The 23,241-nt window shown below is 37.5% G+C and overlaps 3 protein-coding genes and 1 pseudogene across 7 annotated transcripts; 2 read left to right on the plus strand and 2 right to left on the minus strand.

The window, feature by feature from the left end:
* Positions 1-666: 666 nt before the first annotated feature.
* LOC140816182 (pentatricopeptide repeat-containing protein At5g16860) lies at positions 667-3,332 on the minus strand. The gene has a single exon (XM_073175265.1). It carries the CDS (start codon positions 3,244-3,246, stop codon positions 667-669), a length of 2,580 nt encoding a protein of 859 aa, XP_073031366.1. The 5' UTR covers positions 3,247-3,332.
* Positions 3,333-4,184: 852 nt separating this feature from the next.
* LOC140816170 (uncharacterized protein At1g51745-like) lies at positions 4,185-9,145 on the minus strand (annotated as a pseudogene).
* A 2,872-nt stretch (positions 9,146-12,017) lies between these two features.
* On the plus strand, positions 12,018-17,564 carry LOC140815925 (pentatricopeptide repeat-containing protein At5g27270). Of its 2 annotated transcripts, none has more exons than XM_073174967.1 (8): positions 12,018-12,653; positions 13,177-14,584; positions 14,698-15,012; positions 15,611-15,715; positions 15,803-15,890; positions 15,994-16,115; positions 16,478-16,542; positions 16,701-17,564. In XM_073174967.1, exons 1-8 carry the CDS (start codon positions 12,084-12,086, stop codon positions 17,262-17,264), a joined length of 3,237 nt encoding a protein of 1,078 aa, XP_073031068.1. In that variant the 5' UTR covers positions 12,018-12,083; the 3' UTR covers positions 17,265-17,564. The 2 variants fall into 2 exon arrangements, with proteins under 2 accessions (XP_073031068.1, XP_073031069.1); XM_073174968.1 differs by having other exon boundaries at positions 12,423-12,653; positions 13,162-14,584.
* A 1,218-nt stretch (positions 17,565-18,782) lies between these two features.
* LOC140816943 (histone acetyltransferase MCC1-like) lies at positions 18,783-22,293 on the plus strand. Of its 4 annotated transcripts, XM_073176456.1 has the most exons (8): positions 18,783-19,169; positions 19,469-19,663; positions 19,762-19,843; positions 20,447-20,657; positions 20,742-20,886; positions 21,284-21,387; positions 21,497-21,721; positions 21,813-22,293. In XM_073176456.1, the coding sequence occupies exons 4-8, from the start codon at positions 20,551-20,553 to the stop codon at positions 22,009-22,011; spliced, it is 780 nt and encodes a 259-aa protein (XP_073032557.1). In that variant the 5' UTR covers positions 18,783-19,169; positions 19,469-19,663; positions 19,762-19,843; positions 20,447-20,550; the 3' UTR covers positions 22,012-22,293. The 4 variants fall into 4 exon arrangements, with proteins under 4 accessions (XP_073032557.1, XP_073032555.1, XP_073032556.1 ...); XM_073176454.1 differs by lacking the exon at positions 19,469-19,663; XM_073176455.1 differs by lacking the exons at positions 19,469-19,663; positions 19,762-19,843 and having other exon boundaries at positions 20,417-20,657.
* Positions 22,294-23,241: the final 948 nt, after the last annotated feature.

A 23,241-nucleotide genomic window follows, 5' to 3' on the forward strand; every position in this document is an offset into this window, starting at 1 on the left:
GAGACAAAGAAGAGGCCATCTTAGCTGCAAAAAATCATCCATTCTGCTTTCAGTCGTAGACAAGAAGCGTCTTGTTTCCACCTAAGCATTATTGCAAATGTTAGACCAGGTGCCTATTTCTAACTTTCCGGAGAACAGCAATCTCAGATTTGAATAAGTCTAAATAGCAAGGTTAGTCAGTCACGCAACTCCACTTTACAAACAGTTCCAAATCCGCCCCGTTGAATATAATCTGTTCATTGAAGTTGTTGTCACGTTTCTCAGCATTTGGCCAGAAATAACCAAGTCACCAGCCTCAACTATTTGAAGATCACATGTCCCGTTACTTCCTTGGTTATGAGTCTCGCTAGACCCACCATTAATGCTTGAACTGGTAATAGTATCATGACAGTGTCTTCCTACCTTGAGAGGCAAGGATGATAACCATGGTGTGAGGAAACTACAGTATGTTGGAATGTTTGAGTTTAGTTCAATCAAAATGGAGTTCATAACATTCAGTTCTTCCATGCCCTGTGCATCAAAGAGAAACAAATATGTGCCACTGTGAAATTGGCGGTACAATATTTACGAAAATGAACTGCAAGATTGTGGTGTTCTGCCTCTCTTGCGACTGAAGCACTATATCCAACGCATTCTACAAATATTCGGATGGAAACTATTCCCTCCTCACCAATATTCTTTGCAGGAGCAGGATCCATTCTGGAAATGGTGGAAACGGCTTGAGTCCCTCAAAATTATTTCATGTTCAATGATCCTAGAAATGTAACTAAAAGCTTTGTGACAATCACCGCAGACACGCAAGTTCTTGGTAATCCTAATAGGCACGCCGGGACCTGTTGTCAGAATGCCATAAGCAAGGGCCAATTTTTCGCTATGTTCAAGTAAAAGATCTTTTTTCTCCTCGTCGTCTACATCATGGAGAGCAAAACTAGTATCGGGAACATAGCCCAAGATTTTGATGCGATATATCAGATCATCAAGTAGATTATAAATCTCTTTAGTCATTGGATGGGATTTGTCCCCAACAAGAAAGATTGTTGTCCCCTTCTTCCCCTGTACCCAACTGCAGCCGGGTCTCTTCTTGATTCCACCACGTTTCATCAACAATCGGATTCTGGCAACGTCTTTCCACTGCCTAGCACTGGCATATATGTTGGAGAGCAGTGTATACAAGCCATCATTCTCGAAGTTTAACTCTAACAACTTATTAACTGCATGCTCTGCAAGTTCCACATTCCCATGAACCCTGCAACCACTAAGCAGTGCCACCCAAACTATTGGATTGGGTTCCATCGGCATCTCCTCTATGAGCTTCAAACCTTCATGCAAGCGTCCAGCACGACCCAAAAGATCAACGGCACACGCATAGTGTTCCACTTCTGGAACCACATGAAATTCCTCCTCCATATTATTGAAGTAATTAATTCCCTTCTCCACCATTCCAGAGTGACTACAAGCATATAGCACAACCACAAAAGTGACCCCATCAACAAGTAGACCAGCTTTCCTCATCCCACTGAAAACTTGGAGGGCCTCCTCTCCACGACCATGCATTCCATATCCAGTCATTATAGATGTCCAAGAGACTACATTCTTATCAATAATTCCATCAAAAACAGCTCGAGCGGCATCTACATTTCCAGATTTTGCATACATGTCAATAAGGCAATTTAACACAAATAGCATATCTTCTTTGCAACAATTCCTCAGTACATAAGCATGGACTTCTTGGCCAAGTTTAAGGGCACCCAGACGTGCACAAGCCACCAATGCACATGATATAGTGAATGTGTTTGGTATGATGCCACATTTGTCCTTCAACATTTCAGAAAAAAGTTGCAAGGCGTCATTGGCGTCTCCATGTTGTGCACAACCACCGATCATGACTGTCCAAGTAACCACATTTCTATTTTCACAATCAATCAAACTGAATAGTTTGTGTGCTGCTCTGAAGTTCTTGCACTTAGCATGCAAATCTATGATGCTATTGATCACCATCATGTCCCCATGATTCTGACCTTCATATTTTAAAATGTTTTTCAAAACATAACATTGTATTTCCTTTCCCTGCACCAATGCGCCGACTGTAGCACACCCCGATAATATTGACACCAATGTAACTTCATTTGGTTGCGATCCAGAAAATATCATCTCCCTAAACACATCAAGTGCCTCATAGCCAAGTCCTCTCTGCGCATACCCTGAAATCACAGCACTCCATGTCACCACATTCAACTCAATCTCTTTCACCCTCATTCTCTCAAACAATTCCAAAGCGTGATCAAATCTCCCAATCTGAGAGTAGCCTGTAACTAGTGCATTCCAAGACACCACGTCCTTCACCTCCATCCTATCAAATACATTCTTTGCCTGGTCCATTAATCCACACTTTGCATACATATCAACAATTGCATTCCCCACAAACACATCCTCAAACAAACCTCTCCTAATCGAATATCCGTGAATTTCGGTTCCACTCTTCCATGCTTTAACAGAAACGCAGGCTGGGAGCACAGTCACCAAACTAACTGCGTCTGCATTAAAATCACCATCCTTTACCATATCTCCCAACATCAGCAAAGCACTTGTACACTCCCCAATCTGAACGTAAACACCCATAATCGAATTCCAGGAGATCACATCACACACCCCTCTGTCAAGCATTTCATCAAACAGCAGCTGCGCCTCGTCACTTGCCCCACAACGCCCAAACATAGCTACGGCAGCATTGCCCACAAAGACATTGGAGCAAACATGACCTGTAACAAACGCAAGCGCGTGGACAGCAGACCCAGTAGCCAGCAAAGAAAGTTCGCCACATGCCTTGAGAATGTAAGGAAAAGTGTATCGATCAGGTACCCAATCAAGAATCCGCATTTCACCAAACATGCTGAGGGCATTCCTGTGATCTCCCAAATAAACTTTGCTTTTGATGAGGCTGTTCCAAAAGAAGACTTCGGGACGGGAAGGTGAGATATAGCGTAGGACAGTGAGAACATCTGAGTGGGCATTGTGGGATAGGTAATTGGAGAGTATTCGGAAGGTGACATCCGGATTTGAGCGGAGAGGGAGACCCCGAATCAGGTGCTGCTGGTGAAGTAGCTTCGCTTCAGTTACAGGATCGCGAAGCTGCTGTGTAGATGAAGAGAATCTGAGGCTGTAAATGAGACAGCGGAGAGCGGCGGCGGAGTAACGTTTGGGCTTCGGCGGGAATGATGAGGAAAATAGCATTTGACAAATTGCCATAGCTTACTCTGTGGCTGGCAGCGCTGCATGGGCTTTTCATACTTGACAAACGCAAGACGTACCGTTGGCTCTGTCAGCTCTGATTTAATTTCTCCGGAAGAAGAATTTTTTTTAAAAAAATACATTAGGAAATAGAAATAGATAATTTTTTTAAAAAAAATACATCTGCACGCAAAAATATACGGTAATTGTTTTTTTAATATTATAACGAGTTTCCATTACATTATTTTATAATAATATAGTAATTTGATATTTTTTAAAAAAATAGATGAAAATTTAATTAAAGATAATAATTATATATTTTTATTATATTGTCCATAATTTGAAAATATTTTTATTAAATAAAAAATTTTCAATCAATGAATATAATCTTAGCTAAAAATATAATTTTTGAAATATTCAAAAAGGTGATTAAAGTGGAAAATTTTAAATTAAACCAAATAGCTTTTGATACGAAATTTTGCTTGTCTAAGCTTTTTACATAAAAGATTTATTTTATAATTTTTTAGATAAAATATTTTCATTTTGTAAAATACATAGATATGTGCTTGCGCGTGCCTATTTATTTATTGAATATATATTTTTGAAACGATTTTACAGATTTTTATTCATAAGATAAGTTAATTTTTTTATATTTACAATAAAATATAATATTTTGACATAAAAAGTGATAATTTTTCATAAGTGATCCAAATAAAATATTCGTTTGACAAAATAGACTCATGAGATCGTCTTAGAAAAATTTTTATGTCATTTTTTTATCATGTAATTTATCAAGAATCAATTTTAATTCATCTATCCGCAAGCATCCTACTTTCAAACCAAAATTTTCCAGATTAAGATATTTTTATATGAATGAGCAAAATAGATTGTCAGAACATAACCAAGAAACATATTAATGAGACAATACTTGGCATATAGAGGGAAACACCATCTCGTTTTGAAATAACAATGATATGATTTCAATTTATAAGGTAATTTATATATTATCGTCACGAGAAAAATTTTAGGCGTCAAAATAAAATGTACATTCATTCAACCATATAAATTAATCTACCATATGTATTCCTACCTCCTGCAGGCTGCAGATAGATCCCACCATCCTCTTCTTTCATGTCCACACAACAAAAATGTGTTCTGGCTTCATATCTTAACACTCCCGCGTGATATTCTGCCCACCTAAGGATTTTTCTTGCCAGAAGTCAACAAGTTCGGGGATTCGGTGAGCTAGGATGTTGGATTTTGTCGTTATTATTGCTATTCTAAATGTACATGCAGCTAACAATTAACGTGATAGGCCAAAGAAGCTGTTGCTACCGATGGCGCCCGAGTAACTCCTCGTTTAGCCTACTGAATACCAGGCTAACAGGTATACAAGCAACACCTGTGGGTACAGATTCGGTTTTTATCAGCCCATCCACACGGTAGTCACTGCTGCAGCCACTTCGCATATCCTTACGATTTTTCGGCTCCGTGGCAATAGAAGACAATGTTCTTATCTTCTGACTGGTAGATGGGCTAATTTTCTTTGGTGAAAATTTGGAGAACGTCCTCTCAGTAGAATTGTTGGAAAAGATTGGTATGGACACATTTGCTTTCTGACCTTGACTGGAGCCAAATGGAAGCTTTTTATCTTGAAAGACCGATCGAGCTTGATGCTTACAATCATTTTCAATTGATGAGTACAAATGTGGGCGTGGAACACGAGAATTTGCTGTCCTGCGACCAGTCCTCCATGAGGGGGGAAGCCTGCTAGGACTCTCCAATAATTCGGGTAAAATATTATCAGCTGTAGCAAGAAGGTTTTCTGATGAACCACTCTCAAGCGCTTCAATTTGGATGAGATGACCAATTATAGCATGTCCATTGAGCATACTAAGTATTGAAATCATAGGAACGTCCCGTCGGTAGTTGCTAGCCCGAACTTCTAAATCGACATCTACCAACATGATCCTACCACCAAACTGATGCCTATCAGCAAACACAGTGTCCGTGTACTCACAACTATCCTCCCAGAATCCTCTTTTTGCAGAGTAACGGTTCGATGTCAACACATCTGAATCTATGATATTGTGATTAGAACGACTAAGACCTGTTGATCTATATTTTGCCGCATGGGTCCTATAACTTTTCTGGCTTGAATCAGCCTTGGTACCACCATTGGTCCAATTGGAACTTATTCCATTTGTATATTGTCTGAATACCTCTGAATCGGTTCTGTCAAGTAACCGCTTTCCAAGACCACGGTTATTTCTTTTCCTTTTCAACTGCCATTTGGATACACCTGATTTAGTTGGTGCAAATTCATTTGGATTGGACAAGTCATCTGGAAATGTCAATTCATCACGGTCATCAGCTGTTTATGCTTTCATGCCCTTCATTGGCTTCAATTCTCGGATATTTAGGTCGCAATTCTATAGAAGCATAACCATCTGTATAACCATGCAAAAAATGAGGCTATGAAACCACACTATTTTTTACCAGTAATTAGAATATGTAAAATCAATCGACCATGGACGATAGGAATAGCAACCGCCAATAATCAACTAAGAGATCGGATAAAACAGTTATTCTGAAAAATGGCCTAGTTAATTATCATCTCGCAAATAAATCATCCTTCTCATTGTGTGCATTTCATTAAAAAAACATGGATAAGTTGTTCCATTAACGTGGGAAAATGTGCTAGTTTCATGAAAGGATTCATCATGCTAACCAGAAAGCGCTGTCAAATCATCATCTGAATCTGATTCCATAGAATCTGTCTCAGAGCAATCTGTTTCTGTAACCTCTGTAGACCCAGAAATATGCTCTTCACCCAAATCCGAATAAGGGAAGTTTTTTTCTTCAAGCCTGGAAACTGGCATTTCTGCCAGCGAGGATTGCAATCGGCCGTCATTCAAAAAATCTCCCGAAGCATTCGACAGGTAAGCACATCTGCTCCTCTTTGAGCGAAATGAAAATCCCGACAGCTCCTCTCCTGACAGAGATAGAAACAGAACCATCTTTAGGGTGAGATCCAAAAAACAGGTAATTTAGCAGTACAAGAGAGTGGCTCCTATCATGTCTCTTGGTTAGAAAAATCTCAATCAACCCCTCAATGAATTTTCTCCTTTTGTCCTTTAAGCTTTTGATGCTGGACATAGTTTATCATTCTAAATTAAAATTTAAGGGCATCAAATAAAAAGCCAAAGAACAAGGTAATAAGAAAAACAAGAAGTTGATAAAAATATTAAAGCTGTTGAAGTAGAAAGCTTACTAATTGGTGCAGTGCGGAGACCAAAGTCCTGTAATCCTCGTGTTCGAGGCAGCACACTGGCACTATCATCATCTCCACTCAATTGACCTTCATCTCTAGCAATCACTTCGTACAGACAGACCTCCGCATTCTTCTCAACGGGAGACAAACCAAGTCTATCAGATATTTGACCTGATCTGGATTCATTTTTATTTCTGCTTTCATTTCCCAAATATTCTGAAGATATTGCAGCATCTGGTGACAATTTGCTCCTATGATTAGAAGAATTTTCCAATTTCCCGTATTTATTCTCCAATAATTGCCTCTCTAGTTCAAGAGCATGTAGTATTGCATCTTCCCGGCGAGCATATTTCTCTCTTTTCTTTGGAGGCATACCCTGAGAGGCTTCAGCCCTTTCTATACAGTCATTAAACTCACCACATCGGAATGCCTTTACGCGTTTTGACTTCTCTAAATTGTACCAGTCCCTGGTGGTACATACAGCGAAAATATTCATAAACAAAGTAAATTAGGAAAAACAACAGAAGAATGACATTTATTTTGAAGTCAAACTGCCCAACTATCTGAAGGACTCGAAAGTTTCAGAGGAAGTATTTACTCTTGTGAACTGTGTTCTATAATAAAATTAAAACAAAGAAATCAAATGCCACATAAACCAATGCATGTGAAACAGCTTGTATTAAGGAGAAACATTTGCTTCCATTATATTGAATAAGCGGCCAAATTTACAATCAACAAACAAATTATATATTCAGTTCACCATACAGATTTGATAGAGATACTCCAGGGGAACAGGAACTTCACTGCTGCACTTAAACATTTGGACACATGAAACTTTGGTCCGATTTAAATCATTTTTAACCCTTTTGAAAATCACTTTTGACCCAAATGCTTGCCCATGTGGTTCATGAATGCCGAAGACCTTGACAACATGGGTCATAAACTAATAACCATTTGAACTTTGGCGAGAGTATTTGGATTTCTTTCTATAGAATTGTATAGCATCAATGAGAATTTATAAACTATTTTCAGTTGTATTTAAAGCCTAAAAAAACCATAGAGAGACACCATTATAAACCAATTTGAACCATCCACACCCAGATGTGAAACAGTGACTTCACAATCATCGGTCAATCAGAACGTGATGTGCTTATAATGGCCTAAGTCTTAACACATCAAAGCACCAGCACTGGGACTCTAGAATTCAAGAAGAAGCCCCGAAGCTCTTACATATATAGCAATTTGTCCCACAGGCTTTAAATTTCGCTTCATGTGTAGCACTTTGTCCTACGTCACACTTACTGCAGGTGCTTAATAAGATTTAAAATATTTCATCAAAGCAAAAATGACAATGTATTCCATTAACATCTACCAATGAGCTAGGACGACCAAAATTTTCATGGTAATGATTATACAAAATAGATACTGAAGACATATCAGTCAAAGACATTAGCGAAATTAAAGCCATGCTGTAAAGCTAGGTTGCAGCTGAGTAACATCGATGACAAATAATTCTACCTTTGATGAGCCTGTGTATTTGAGCTCACTGCAGCAAAAAAGTAAACCATTCACAAAAAATGTTACCCCGTAGATATCAGGAAAAGTAAAGAGGCAGCAAGCTCACTGCAGCAAAAAAGTAAATCATTCACAAAAAATGTTATCACATAGGTATCACAAAAAGTAAATAGGCGGCAATCAACACAAACCATTACCAAACACATCAACTAAAATGACATGCATAGAAGCACACCACCACAAATTTTCACATAAGTCTTCACTGGAATGAAAATTTAAGATCATGTGTAAACTCACACGCTAGCATCTTCCCTCCCAAGAAGCTTCACAGGTGTTCCAGACCGCGGAGATGTTATATGAGACAAAGACAGCTCTTCCTGACCAAGTATTTTTCCAGGCCACCAAGACCCATTGCGCCTTCGAACCCACACTATACTCCCCACACAGCCATCAGCCACTTCCCCAGATTCTGAACTACCCATCTCTCTACTTCTCCTCTATATAAATATATGCTATAAGTGTTGAGGTAAAAAAAAAGGCACATAAACAAGCCTATAGACAAAAAAAAAAGACCTATCCCTCTCACCCTCTACACGCCCGATCGATTTACGCAGTTCACTCTCTCATCTTTCTATTTTACCAACAAAATTAGCACTGACTCCTCGAGACAGATTTATTTCACCTTATTACCACTTCCAACGAAATATTTAAAAGGAATCACGGATAGTACCAAAGAGAAACACGCTTTGCTTTTATGATCGACAGAACAAAAGTACTGTACCGACTCAAATTGGTAAGCCACCCACAATGAATATAGGGAAACAGCAATTTTCATACGTATGAGGAAAAGACAGCGTTTCAACGATCTGAATATTGTAATGAGAAAAAGGGGTAGGGTTAGGGTTTCCTTCAAAATATTGGGGAACTTCACAATTAGGGCATCCAAATGAAATCACGGAGGCTGATTGGCGGTTTGACTCAGGAAAACAGTGGATTTTGATATGTTCGTTATGGGTACATGCGGTGCGGACTTTGGGATTCAAGCCTTGAACGAAGTAGTTGAGTCTGGTGTACCACCTTCGTGGGTGGGTTGGGTTGGGTTAACAGGGCCGCCAGAAAGCAAATGCCAAGAAAACCCATAGAAATGGGTAAATTTTATATTAACCCCTTCTATATGAAATTGCACTAAGACCCGAACATAAATATATTTAATTTTATATTAACCCCTTCTATATCTGAAATTGCGGATGAGACCCGAACATAAAAATGTTTTTTTATAAAACCTTATATAAATTAGATGAAGCTAAATAAAAACGTTCAACTACGGTTCATTCATAAAATATTTGAATAACTACCACACGTTTACATCTCCCATTAATCTAAAACATTTCTTGATTCCTTCACTTCAACAATTTTTTAAAAGAAGAAAAAATAGTGAATTGTCCAAGCAAAAGAGTGGGTTATGACGATCTTCTGTCGGCTACGGTTTCTGAAACTGTTAGTCCAAAACTTAAACAACTAGAAAATCTCTTCCGTAGTTATCGATTTTGGACATATAAATGTTTCATGCACAAGTAAGAGAAGTTAAATACATGGGTCGAAACTGACAAATCAGTAGCAAGATACCTAAGAATAACAGCAGCAAGTAATTGACAAGTTTCCACTCTGAGAACCGGAAGTCCCAATTTAAGTGCACCGTATTATTAGAAAGGAAAATCCTCAAGAGAACCCTGATCTTCCCTTTCCTTCGAGAAATTTGTCGAGGCACCTACTTTGGGCTCAGTTACACTGCTTTCGGAGGGCAATAAAATCTCAGTCTTCTTGTAAATCCAATGTGCAGCAAGACCATGTTCAGCATATTCATGCATCTTCTAAATTAAGAAATCATCATCAGGCATCAACAAATTTGAATAGTTGCCTCTGAGAGTTCTTGTGAAAAATTAATTAAGTAGTCGTGTACCTGAGTTCGAATTTGATTTTCCAAAGGAGAGCGAGCTGTCTGGACCTTGTACTGATGTGTGCAGTGACTAAGAATGGGGAACCGCATTAAGGAGGGGAATCAGAATTACAGCGCAAGATGTATTCTCGCAAAACATCGGCACAAAGCTAGATGCAAATCTATAATGGAATTTTGACTTGGTATCCACTTGGTTTTTACTTGACAACTCTTTTCACCACGTCCCAACCCAGCATTAGATTTTATAATCAGTATATCAAATATATTACGGACAGTACCTCAAACTATTGCTTACTCGAGACCAAGAAATAAATTCATACCTTACTGTAGATGCTATACAAGTTTTTAAGGCGTCCAGATAAAGCTACTTCCATTCCTGGAACGTATCTGCAAACATTATATATATAACGAAGTTAACATGTGGGTTACAATCATGCTATTTAAAAAGCAACAATATCACTATGTTTATATATCATCATGTTTATATGGTTAGCCTACGATGATTATACCGAACGAGCCTCCCACGGACAAAAACAAAGACTATCTCAAGCATACAGGGACCAAAATGACGCCAACATCTACACAGAATAATTGGTGGATACCTTGAAACTATTAGGAAAAAGCCAGAAAGTGCGGTACATATATTCACTGATAATCACATCTAAACACATAGGTAAGATGTCTAACATTCAGATGACTGGATGTTCAACACAATTATGCATATCAATCAAAAGATAGAAATCAATGCATGCTGCTCTAGGTTCACATCAAGATACGTACATTCAAGACTGTTACCTTCGTGATTGTATTTTCCTCTTCCCAGTCTCCAGGTTTTCGACATTCAGGAAATTGTATTACAGTGATGGACTTTGCAGATATTTTCTTTGGTTTCCTGCCTTGCTGGAACTCCGCATTGAAGCCACGTCAGCTCGTAGTTGGCAAAATATTTTGGGCTGCACGTTTAGGCAAGTACAAACGGGGGATGTTTCCTAATATCGATGTCATGTTTTTCTAATTTTATAAAAAACACATTTAAAAAATAATAATTAGCAATAAACCTGAAGGACAACGAAGCAAAGGTCTTCGAGTTCAGCTTTTAGAGCCCACAAACCAAATCTGGAAGCAAGTGAGCACCAAATAGCTAATGTCTCCTGTGCAACAGCTTGAGCTTTGGTTGGAGGAAGAGCATATCTGCGAAAAACCATAACCACGCCGAGTGACGAATATCTTATTTCAAGAAAACAGTTGAAAGACTAATGTGAGTCCTTCCGCCCAAACAGAGAACGTGAAACTATAGAGCGAAAAAAGACTGACCAAACATAATTAGTAATAATGTAAGAATTCGTCATCTACATGTCTGTATGATATAATCTGTGACGGATATATAGAAAAAAACAGAGGAAGCATAATATAAGTACTTTGTTCTCACGTTATGAAGCCCATCAGCGAGCTTTATGAGAACTACTCGTGGATCATTAACCATTCTCATCAGCATCACTCGTAAATTATTTGCGTAAAGGACAGATTACTAGGCAATTAGGCATGAGTATTCAATTCAACAAAGACACATCACAAACAACCATTAACGCTAATTACGTCAATTTCATCGTATTTAAAGTAGTATGTAAAGGTAAGCGAATGAGCTTTGATTTATGTGAGCAAGTACATAAAAGTAAGCGAATTACATGAGTTTTGATTCCTCTAGATCAAAAAAAGATATGCAGGCAACTGATATAGTTATAAATATGTATTTGGAATATTTTTATTTTAAATTATACATTTTTTTAATTTTATAAATGTCTATTAACAAATAATAATTTTTTAATTTTTTAAAAAATACTGATTGACCCGTAATGGAATCGGCTGCAGGGCTTACAACCCGGTTAAACTTAAAGGTCGGAATTTTCCGTCCCGAACCTAACATGACGGGTTCGAACCGAACCTGAATCGGCCGTGACCAGGTCTACCAACATCAAATTCTGTATGTCAATTCAATCCTTTACCTTCTACACTTCTGTACTTTTTAATTTAATTATTTATTTATTTATTTTATTTTATAACGCCTCCATTAAAATTCTCAACCAGAAGCTCGCCATGGTGTGCTGAAAAATGGAAGTCCCAGCTCTAAGGTCTCCTTTCCTTTGTCCATCCCCACATTTCATAATATATACACATAAAAAACTCCCAAATAAACCCCTCGGCAAATCTTCATCCAAACCCAAATTTCTCTGCTGCCTCAAACCTGACCCGTGGACCCTCAGCGATGGCAATCCCTATTCCAATAACCTCAACAAGCCAAAACCCAAGTGGAAAAACCCCAAGAACCCACTTCCCGACGACAACGCACGGCGTATTATCAAGGCCAAGGCGCAATATCTCAGCGTACTGAGGAGGAACCAGGGCTCACGCGTCCAGACACCTAGGTGGATTAAACGCACCCCCGAGCAAATGGTGCAGTATCTGGAGGACGATAGGGATGGACATCTTTACGGCCGCCATGTGGTGGCGGCCATTAAGTGCGTTAGGAGTCTCTCGCAGATGTCTGAAGGGGCGTATGATATGAGGGAGGTGATGGGGTCGTTTGTTGCGAAGCTTAGTTTCAGGGAGATGTGTGTGGTGTTGAAGGAACAGAAGAGCTGGCGTCAAGTCAGAGATTTTTTTGGTTGGATGAAATTGCAGGTTGCTTTCTCTTTGTTTCTTTTCATATTTTTTTCGTTTCGAAGCACGGGTAGTGTGTCCGACTGAATCAACACCGCATTAGTAAATAATTATTCTAATTTGTATTGGAAGTACATCTGATGCAAAAGTCATTGTATGTTATTGACTGGGAAACAGTGTTTTTATTTCATGCATTGAAGAGCTGGGGAGGAGCAAAGTAGGATGCTATTTATTTCTTGTTGCCCCCATCTTCGTTTATTTTGTTCTCAAGTAAATTTCTTCCCTTTATACTTTATATGGACATAAGACTATTGAATTTTGGTAATTTGTGAGGAACAAAAGGACTGCTACATGTCAAACACAGACATTTATGTTCATTTGCGACACTTTTTTTAAGAGACACGTGGCTCCGCCGCTGATTTCATGGCAATAGGGCTGCCCTTGTTTCTAGGATTCCTTGCTGGACAGTTTTTTTACTTAAAAACGATCTTTCTTGAATGATTCTGCTATTAATTTGGTGTAATGTTAGATTATGCCCTGACAGTTGAGCTACCGGCCTAGTGTTATAGTCTACACTCTTGTTCTGCGTGCATATGGACAAGTCGGGAAAATTCAGCTTGCTGAACAGACTTTCTTGGAAATGCTCGAAGCAGGGTGTGAACCTGATGAGGTTGCTTGTGGGACCATGTTGTGTTCATATGCCAGATGGGGTCGCCACAAGACTATGCTCTCTTTTTATTCTGCTGTGCAAGAAAGAGGGATAATGCTTTCAACTGCTGTTTTCAATTTCATGCTATCATCTCTGCAGAAGAAATCACGTCACAGTGATGTATTATTTGTCTGGAGGCAGATGAAGGAGAAAAGGGTGGACCCAAATCAATTTACTTACACAGTGGTCATTAGCTCCCTTGCGAAGCAGAATATATCCAATGAAACTTTTGAGGCTTTTAAAGAGATGAAGAAATTGGGTTTTGTTCCGGAAGAGTCAACCTATAGCCTTTTGATTACTTTGAGTTCCAAATGTGGTGACAAAGATGAAGTATTTCATCTTTATGAAGACATGAGATCCAAAGGAATAATTCCCAGCAATTTCACATGTGCTTCGCTACTGGCAGTGTATTACAGATATGGAGATTATAGGAAAGCCTGTTCACTTTTCACTGAAATGGAGAAGTATGGCATTATTGCGGATGAAGTCATATTTGGTTTAATGATTCGTATATATGGTAAATTGGGGCTGTACGAGGAGGCTCAAAAGACTTTTGAAGAAATAGATAGATCTAGCCAGCTTAGTGATGGAAGGACTTTTGCAACAATGGCACAAGTCCATCTCAGGTTTGGAAATTTTGAGAAAGCTATAGATGTAATGGAACAGATGAGAACTAAAAACATCTCATACTCAAGATTTTCATATATCGTACTGTTGCAATGCTACATCGTCAAAGGCGATCTTGCATCTGCAGAAGTTGCATATCAGTCCCTATTGAAGACTGGACCCCCTGATGCCACTTCTTGTGACGATATGCTGAATTTTTATATGAGACTTGGATTAGCTGAGAAGGCAAAAGACTTGGTTGCTCAGATAAGGAAAGGGAAAATTCAATTCAATGAGGAGCTTTTCAAGACAGTCATGAAGGTTTACTGCAAGGGGGGCATGCTAAGAGAAGTGGAACAGTTGACGGCAGAGTTGAAATTAACTAAAACACTTGAAGATTCCACTTTTTTCCAGACATTTGTTATGGCAACCAATGAACAACTTAGCAAATTGGAAGAAATTGATCATTTTTTTGAGCCTGCTGATCAATCTGGTGCTATGGCCATCGAGCTACTTGTAATGCTTTGTTTGGAAGCTCAAGATCGCACACGAATGAACGAAATTCTCAAATTGTTGCTTAAAACCAAAATTGGGGGGTTGGCTGGCAACCATGTTATTAGCAAATTTTCTAGAGAAGGCAAGGATTTCCTTATATTTTTTGATTTGATAATTTTTCATATTCTGGTCTTAACTTTTCAACAAAATCTTCATCTTGGATATCATAAGGATTGAGTTGAATATCTATTGCAGGTGACTTGTTGAAGGCCGAATATCTTTATGAGCTAATGACAAAACTTGGTTGCGGATTAGAGGTTTCCACGGTAGGATCTATGATTAGCCTTTATGGAAAGCAAAAAAAGCTTAGAAAAGCTCAGGAAGTCTATTCAGCAGTGTCAGGTTCTGGTACAACTGAAAAGGAAACCGTATATAGTTCATTGATCAATGCCTATATCACCTGTAATAGAGAGGAGGAAGCATACTTCTTTTACAAAGAACAAACTGAGAAAGGACACAATTTGGACCCAATTTCAATCAGCATACTCGTGAAAGTGTTGACGAATAACAGTAAGAAATGTTTATTTCAGGTTTATTCTTGATTTTGGATCATTTAAAATGGAAAATTTTAGGTTTTACATTATCCTTTTCCACCACCTTTAGCTAATGCAGAAACAATAGCTGAACAAAAGGCCTCATGCCATGGGGAGGTTTCAGGTTCTTCATTAGGTCGATGACGATGGATCCACCTCGAAAATCTACTCTTTCTAACCTTTGAGTTATGCGAGTTTCTGTATTTATGCTTTTCTATATTCTAACCAATTTTTTTAGCCAACCTGTGATTCGATTCCGACAAATTCACACCAGGGAAGGAATCAAATACTTTATTAATTGAACACCGTCACTGAATTCACCCCATTATTATGAGCAAGTCATTTTGCCAACCTCAAAGCCATGATTATTATCTCGTGGTTATTATGAAATTAAGCTTGGATGCCTTATAAGGTGAATTGTAGAAGTTCCTCAAATTTCTCCTACTGTCTAGTATGGCTCATGTAGTCATGTTTCTCAGTTAAACATCTATGGCTCATGTGTTGGTTAAGTGAAAATTGATTTCTGACTATGACATTTGATGTATTACATGGACATTTTTCATGATTATTCACAGGTAAGCATACTCATGCTGAGGATGTCATTCATAATAGCTTTCGTGACCATTTGGAGCTTGACACAGTGGCCTACAACACTTTTATCAAGGCCATGTTAGAAGCAGGTAAAATTGGTTTTGACATTAATCTTATGGCTATAAAATCAGTTGACTTAACATCTAAGGAAACATATTGACATATTAGTGGGGCAGGTAAATTACGTTTTGCTGTCAGCATTTATGAGCGGATGCTTTCCTTGAACATTTCTCCATCAATCCAGACATATAACACAATGATCAGGCAAGAAATTAAACATTGATTCTAGTAGCTCCATCCAAATTTTCTTTCAATTGCGAATAGATTGTATAGTTATGAATTTTATGAGCGAATTTTGTTGATGCAGTGTGTATGGACGATTCCGAAACCTGGATAAAGTAGTGGAGATGTTTAACATGGCTCAAAACACAGGCATACCGTTGGATGAGAAGACGTATACCAATTTGATTTGTCATTATGGCAAAGCTGGTACAACATTGGCTCTCCAATATGATGCATTTCATTTACCTTGAACTGATGTGCAGATTTTTTGTCTAATGTCAATCTATGGATGATTGGAGTGTGCTTTATAAGGGGTTTCGGATTACGAGGATGGATTTTGGGTTGGGCTTTGATATGCAAACAAATTGGCCAAGTCCAATATATACATATATATATACACACACAATTAATTCTCACCAATCAAATAAGGAGGTAAGCCGAAAAGTGAAATGAGTTAAAGCAACACTCTTTCAAACAAACACCCGTGGTTTTTCTAATATGAGCTCTCGGTTATATATATATGCTTCATTGTGCATTTATATATTCCAGTTTGAACCTCTATTTTGCAGGCAAAGTTGTGGAAGCGTCGGCATTATTCAGTAAAATGCTGGAGGAAGGAATAAAACCTGGGCAGGTGGGTACATGGAGACAGCTTGATATATGTTGCTATTGGTATTTACAAAATTTATACAAATTACGCTATCTGAAAAAGTAGGCATATGTTAGCGAGTGAGACATTTGTCATGCATGAATGCTGTGCCATAGGCGATGATAATTTATTTGGGCTTCCAGATGTGCTACAACATTATTATCAATGTAAATGCTGCCAAAGGACTCCATCATGAAGCAGAACAGCTTTTCCAAAGCATGAAGACTAATGGCAATTCACCTGATTCACGGACCTACCTTGCTCTTATTCGAGCATACACCGAGGGATTGAAATATTCAGAAGCAGAACAAGTTATTATGTCCATGCAGAATGAAGGAATTTACCCATCTTGTGCTCATTTCAACCTCTTACTCTGGGCTTTCGCTAAATCAGGGTTAATGGGGGAAGCTGAAAGAATATATCAAAATCTTTTTCATGCCGGGTTACATCCCGAACTTGAGTGCAAAAGGATACTGCTTAGAGGTTATGTGGAATTCGGGAATGTGGAAGACGGAATCATCTTCTTTGAAAGAGAGTGCTGTTCTGAGAAACCAGACAGGTTTATTTCAAGTGCCGCGGTGCATCTTTACAAGTCTGCAAACATGGAATCACGGGCTCAAGAGCTTCTGAATTCTATGGACAGTTTCGGCATCCCATTCTTGAAAAATCTGGAAGTGGGTTCAAAGGCAAAATCCCCTGTCGTGTAAGCATCAATTATTATATACTTCAGAACACTGCAATGGGGCTGCAGCACACACTGCATTTACAGGAGACAAGAATCTGTTCGTTTCTCGATTTATTTTAGAAATATTGGAATACCAATAGGAGTTGGTCAACTAGTTCACCATTAATTGTTTATACTAGTAGAAACAATACTATGCCATGTGTTGCATTCAAAAAATTTAATTTGAAAAATAATAATTAAGATAATGTATTCAAAACACAAAGATTTACCAGTACCAATGTGTTTCTTGGGGTGTACAGTTAGCAACTAAAAAAATCATCTATGCCATGCTGTCGTTGTATTAATTGCTAAGATTACCCTTACACTCATGTTTTATGTAATATAAATTTTAGTCGATTTCCAATACTCATATGGAGACTGGAATAGTTCTTTTGATTATTTATTATTCACTCATATAATGAGCATGTCTGAAGAAATCGGCATTATTTTTTCTTTATCAATGAATGATAATATTAGTAAAAATTGTATATTGTTTTTTTTTTTTAAATCGTCTTTTCACCTCCTGTAATCAATATATTTTTTGCTTTTCATCCATACTTTAATTGGGGTAAACAAAAAAAAAACATCAACCAATTTAGGATAATAATTCGATTTTTTGATTTCGACTAAACTTAAAATAGTATTAGTGCTTACAATTCTTTAATATTTTTCAGGAATTTTTTTGGTTACATATTATTTTGGCCCGTTAAATCAATTATTCTAGTTGTTTGAAGTTATTTTTATGCAATAATCTACTTAAAAAAATTGTGCAATTATCGGGTAACTAATGGCTTTGGTCCAACTAATGGCCTTCATTTGACGAGCCTTAACAGCCCAATCGTTAGGTGTCAACCTGAACTCATCTAACAGGGAGTCCGATCCAGGCGAGGAGGTCCTACGGGTTGGCATATGGAGCTCGAACCTCAACTCATCTAAGACAAGGAGTGGGCACGCGAGCCGGTGTAGACTATCCGAACCGGTGATCGCCAATTGGTCGAACAAGTGAGCTATGAGTCGGCCGACCTGTGTAAATGGCACAATGTGACAAATGCTACATGTAGGACGAGCTAGTACATTGATCTCAGGCACGGTCCTCCACTTTACCCTCTAGGATGTGAACCTCACATATGCGCATAAAGACTCATTGGCTACGGCAGATGATGTATCTTGTCTGCAGCTATATGCATAAGATTTGTTGGAGGTAAATGATATTCAACATATTGCATTCTCTGCGCACGTACTTTCCTATATCGTCAATGTCCGATGTATGATTCGACTGTCGGAGAAGATGTGTCTTTTATTCTAAAGTTTATGTTGTTATTTCAGATTTTTTGAATTTTTTAAAAGATTATAACTTTTGATCTAAAAAATATTTATAAAAAAACTTTAAATTTTTATATTACGATATAAATCGTATACCCATCAATATTTAATAATTTTTTTAAATATATACTACGTTTGTTTATATAATATAATATTATTATTGTCGAATAAACTCAAGTTATATCTGCAATGGAAAATGGGTGCGTTTTTATTTTTCCTCTTCTTTCTTCCTTTTTCCCCTTCTAAATTAGTACCGAAAGTACAGTAGAAGAGAAATAGTCGATCCCAGCCCATCCCAAGTCTTACAGTACGAAGATTCAGAGCCTGAACCAGCTCACCGAGAAGAATCGAATAAAATGGAATTACGAAACCAAAAAGCGACCGATTCCCATCTTACACGTGCACTTTGATCATATATAACCCCAAGTAGTGATCTGTTAATGATTTCTTTTCCACGAAGGAGAGGAAACAATCTTCCTTTTTTGGTCGTCTATCGTTTCTTTAGTGTCAATTACTGGTTGTATGAGGCCAGATAAGTGCTTCTATCGACGCGATTGAGTTAAAGGTACGGGTTTGATGATTACTGTCTTCTTTTTACTATTGTCGTATAGAAATTAAAATCCCATTTCGGTTTCTTCCTTGAATTGCCATTAATTTGAAATGCTTGTTTTTGTCTGATATTTATGTGGGTGGTTTTGATTTACTTATTTTCTTGTGTAATTGATGGCAAAAATGAATAGAAATTATAATGGTTATTGATTTCTCGGTTATTGATACTTCCTTGTTAAGGAGTCTTGGTATCTGTAAGAAAGGTCGCTTCTATAATGTCATGTAAACATTATCTTACGAAAATCTTGTTTTCAGGAGGAAAAAAAACGGAGCCTTTTCAAATGATATGGTTAGGAGTATACTGATCTCGGTTTCACTTTTAGTGGCGTTGCTGACTTTAATCAATCCTCGATCAATTTTCTGTTTGGCTCGGTTATGGACTTATTGTTGAATGTGAAGTAAATTTTTTGGGGCCAAGACTGGAAATTTTGATCATTAACTTATTTTTAGGTAACAAGAAAAAAAGCCAGTGTACTCGAGTCATGGCATTCAATAGTATGACTATTCTTATTCCTAATACCCAACTTAAATCGTATGAAACTACATAGGTATCCAAATGTGAGTGCGATGCTAGGTTATCCGTATGCTTATTGACATACGAGCCCTTGGATGACCGTACTACATCAGACTGTAAGCATAAATTTATTCTTTATTTATTTTTTTTTTTTGGGTGCATGGGGGTCGGGTGGGCGCTGACTACTTGCAATTCTTTGTTCCTCATAGTAATTAGTAAGAATGCTTTTAAGTTTTTTTTGAAAAAAGAATGCTATTTCAATGGAGAAATATAACTTGGAAGTTAAATATGGTATTCCTAATAGTTGTGATGATTGAGTTCATTGTTGGTCTCAGTTTAGTAGATCTGTAGATCATATCACATCCACAGACTCACAGTCACACAATTGGGTGAAATTGTTCAATCTCAAAGAAGATATTTACGATTCTTTATGTGGGATTAAATTCTTGTTTTCGAATAATTGTATTTAGCATTTACATAGCATGGGTCATATTGTTTATGGTGGTAGCCCGTGGCTTCTTTTCAAGCAACAATAACTCCTTGAATGAACCCCTACTTTTTAATGATGGTCAATGAGCATATGGAATACACTAGGTTATCAAACCATTGTTTGAGTAGCTTTTACTGCTATATCTTCTCTCTCTCTGTTTTTATGTTTGTTTAAATGTTTGCAATTACTCCGAGTAAAGAATATACAGATGACAATGCATCTTTAATAGGCCTTCTGAGGCTGAATGGCTAGCATGGATAATGTTGCATAAAAGGATGAAGTTATTTTTTAAATACGTCAAATATTTACTGGGAATTGATTCAACATTCTTCAATGGTAAATCTCAAAGTGCCCTGCCATCCAAGTATATCTTTTAGGCCGATACAACCACCTGATTTATCAGTTCTGGAAAGAATTCATGGAGATCTGTTTCCAATAAGGTTGGAATGCCCCCCTTACTTTCATGCTCGTAAGTTTCAGATGTAGCTTAAATTTTATGTTAAAATTATGCTATGATTCATTAGGTATGAGTCTGAGTTTTTCCACAATGTTGTTAATGGCCGTGATATTGTGTCCTGGGGAGCTGTTGACCAAAGCCAGAACAATCCACAGAATGATGAACTTATTGGATTTGTGACTGCAAGAGTTGTTTTGGCGAAAGAGAGTGAGGTGAGTCTCGACGGACTTAGTAGTCATCTGCTGTTAAATATGCGACAGAATCAGAATTGTTGTGTATGTGTGGGTAGGTTGGTTGGGAATTAAAATAAAATAATTTAACGGGAGCAAAATCATATGAATTTGTGAGTATAATAAATACTTACGACATACAAGTTTGTAGAAAAATTTAGGATAGAGAGCAACTGCACCTACCTGCTCACCTATGGCTTCACCACCGGTTTAAATACAGGTCCTGATTTAGTTGGGTTTTAACCCTGCGAAGGCCTTCTCTTCGCTCTTGAGCATTACTGGCTATTGGTGTGTGTTCCATTCAAGAATTCACTCTCTCTATAATAATGTTATTGTGCGTTTTTCTGTTCTCTTATCAATCTGACTTTATACCTGCCAGATAGAGGATTTACTCAGCTTTGACTCGCCAAACTCTGACCAAACACTGGTATACATCTTAACACTAGGAGTCTTAGAGTCCTATAGAAACCTGGGAATAGGCAAGTTTCTTCTTTTCTTTCTTTATGTCCTCTTTTTGGCTATTAACTTCATCCAATGTGTTGAAGAAACAGTTTTTTAACTGAGTATCATCTGATCCTGGATTTTCAGCAAGTTCACTCATACACGAGGTTGTGAAGTTCGCTTCTAATATTTCAACTTGTCGTGCTGTTTATCTTCATGTGATCTCATACAATATTCCAGCCATACATCTGTACAAGAAAATGTCCTTTCAGTGCTTACGGAGATTATACAATTTTTATTATATCAATGGGCAGCATTATGATTCATATTTATTCGTCTACTATGTGAATGGAGGCCGATCCCCTTGCTCACCTCTGTAAGTGAAACCTTTTTCGTCAAAAGAGCAAATTTGTCATGCGATTGAACTAAAGGTGTTTTAACGGATGAGTTTGCTTCACTATGCGCAGAGAACTTGTCTCGCTATTTGTTTCTTATATAAAGGGAGGCTTTAAATATATTGCTGCAAAGCTGTGGAAAAATGAAGAGAGGAAGAAATTCAAATGGCCCAAATTAAAAGAGTCTAATTGCCTTCTTCCCATGGTACAAACCAAGAGAAGTGTTACCTCCGACGGCGCACGATCCGTGCCAGCATGTGTAATCTCTTAATGCCGATTCGCTTGGCTTAGTACATGAAGTCGTGGTTCAGGCTTAAGAATCTTAGCTAGTATTTGCCTTAAATTCTTGTCAAACCATCAACTTTATGAACAATCTATCTGTACTACTACTATTTACTAAAGGGTTGTCAATGCCATAAAGTTATTACCAAAACTGGTGTTTACTGCCATTTACGCTTTGTTTCTTGCTGTACGCGTTTGGGTTGCACTTGCTCGGGAAACGGGCTTTATTCAAAGCGGGCCGTACCCGAATACATTATGTTTTATTGGGCCACCTTAATTATGTAACCTATTCACAGCCTGTAGGTCGACCTGTATTGAAAATGACCTGTGTTTATTTATGTTGTTAGAGTTTGCTTTGGTTTGTGGGGGATACGTTTGATCTGGATTTTGCTGTCCAAGTGATACACCTTCTTTCGAGGGCATTTAATTTACTGCAGCCATCATTCCCAATATTTTAAATTACTCCCTCTTCCCTGTCAATTATACAAACTTTTTTTTTATTATCTCCAATATATAATTCAATTTTTATATTTAGTAGCATTTTTTTTCTTTTTTTTTTAAACTTATTATTGGACAGAATATAATTAACTATTTTTAAATGAATTAAATAGAGTAAAAATAGAAACTATTTTCAGTGTAAAAAAAAATCCACTTATAGTTCAACCTACCCTCAAGACAATGCCTTAAGAATGAATCCAATTGCAGCTACATATGATCCATGCAATATCACTGGATCAACACTTAGGATCAAATAAATCGTTATTAATTAAATCGAAACAATTTGAAAGTTGGAATTTAGTAAATTCAAGTAATAACGTCGAAAATTTTAAAAAATAATTCTTAAATTCAATTTTTGATAAATACAACAGACCCGAAGGGGCTTTCTTGATCTATAGTATGGATAGATGGGTTGATGCTAATTTATTTTGCGGTTGGAAATGAAATTGACCCAAACTTAACTCATAATTAGTATCTACGTACAATCTGTCCTGCTCACAATTATGTTACGTACTGATAATGGCATCTCTGAAAAGCTTTTCTTGCAAATTATATGTCAATATATATATGTATTTCGTACGAGTGGAATATGTACATGGAGGGGATCAAGTCAAGCTATGAGGTTTTCTCAACTCAAAACCACAAATATGTGGCAAATTAAGACCAAAGGGGATGTTTCCCACCAAACTAAAAAGCAGTCATTTCTTTATTATTTCAACCA

Source organism: Primulina eburnea, chromosome 16, assembly GCF_022965805.1.
Source record: "Primulina eburnea isolate SZY01 chromosome 16, ASM2296580v1, whole genome shotgun sequence".
Taxonomy (NCBI): domain Eukaryota; kingdom Viridiplantae; phylum Streptophyta; class Magnoliopsida; order Lamiales; family Gesneriaceae; genus Primulina; species Primulina eburnea.

What these genes read in the sequence shown, in the direction of transcription:
- LOC140816182 (XM_073175265.1), bottom strand. Translation starts at nt 3,246, where the DNA reads ATGGCAATTTGTCAAATGCTATTTTCCTCATCATTCCCGCCGAAGCCC.
- LOC140815925 (XM_073174967.1), top strand. Translation starts at nt 12,084, where the DNA reads ATGGAAGTCCCAGCTCTAAGGTCTCCTTTCCTTTGTCCATCCCCACAT. An exon ending in CAAGGCCATGTTAGAAGCAG is followed by an intron (nt 15,716 to 15,802) that starts GTAAAATTGGTT and finishes TTAGTGGGGCAG; the next exon opens with GTAAATTACGTTTTGCTGTC. An exon ending in AAGGAATAAAACCTGGGCAG is followed by an intron (nt 16,543 to 16,700) that starts GTGGGTACATGG and finishes TTGGGCTTCCAG; the next exon opens with ATGTGCTACAACATTATTAT.
- LOC140816943 (XM_073176456.1), top strand. Translation starts at nt 20,551, where the DNA reads ATGGTAAATCTCAAAGTGCCCTGCCATCCAAGTATATCTTTTAGGCCG. An exon ending in GGAGATCTGTTTCCAATAAG is followed by an intron (nt 20,658 to 20,741) that starts GTTGGAATGCCC and finishes ATGATTCATTAG; the next exon opens with GTATGAGTCTGAGTTTTTCC. An exon ending in AGAAACCTGGGAATAGGCAA is followed by an intron (nt 21,388 to 21,496) that starts GTTTCTTCTTTT and finishes ATTTTCAGCAAG; the next exon opens with TTCACTCATACACGAGGTTG.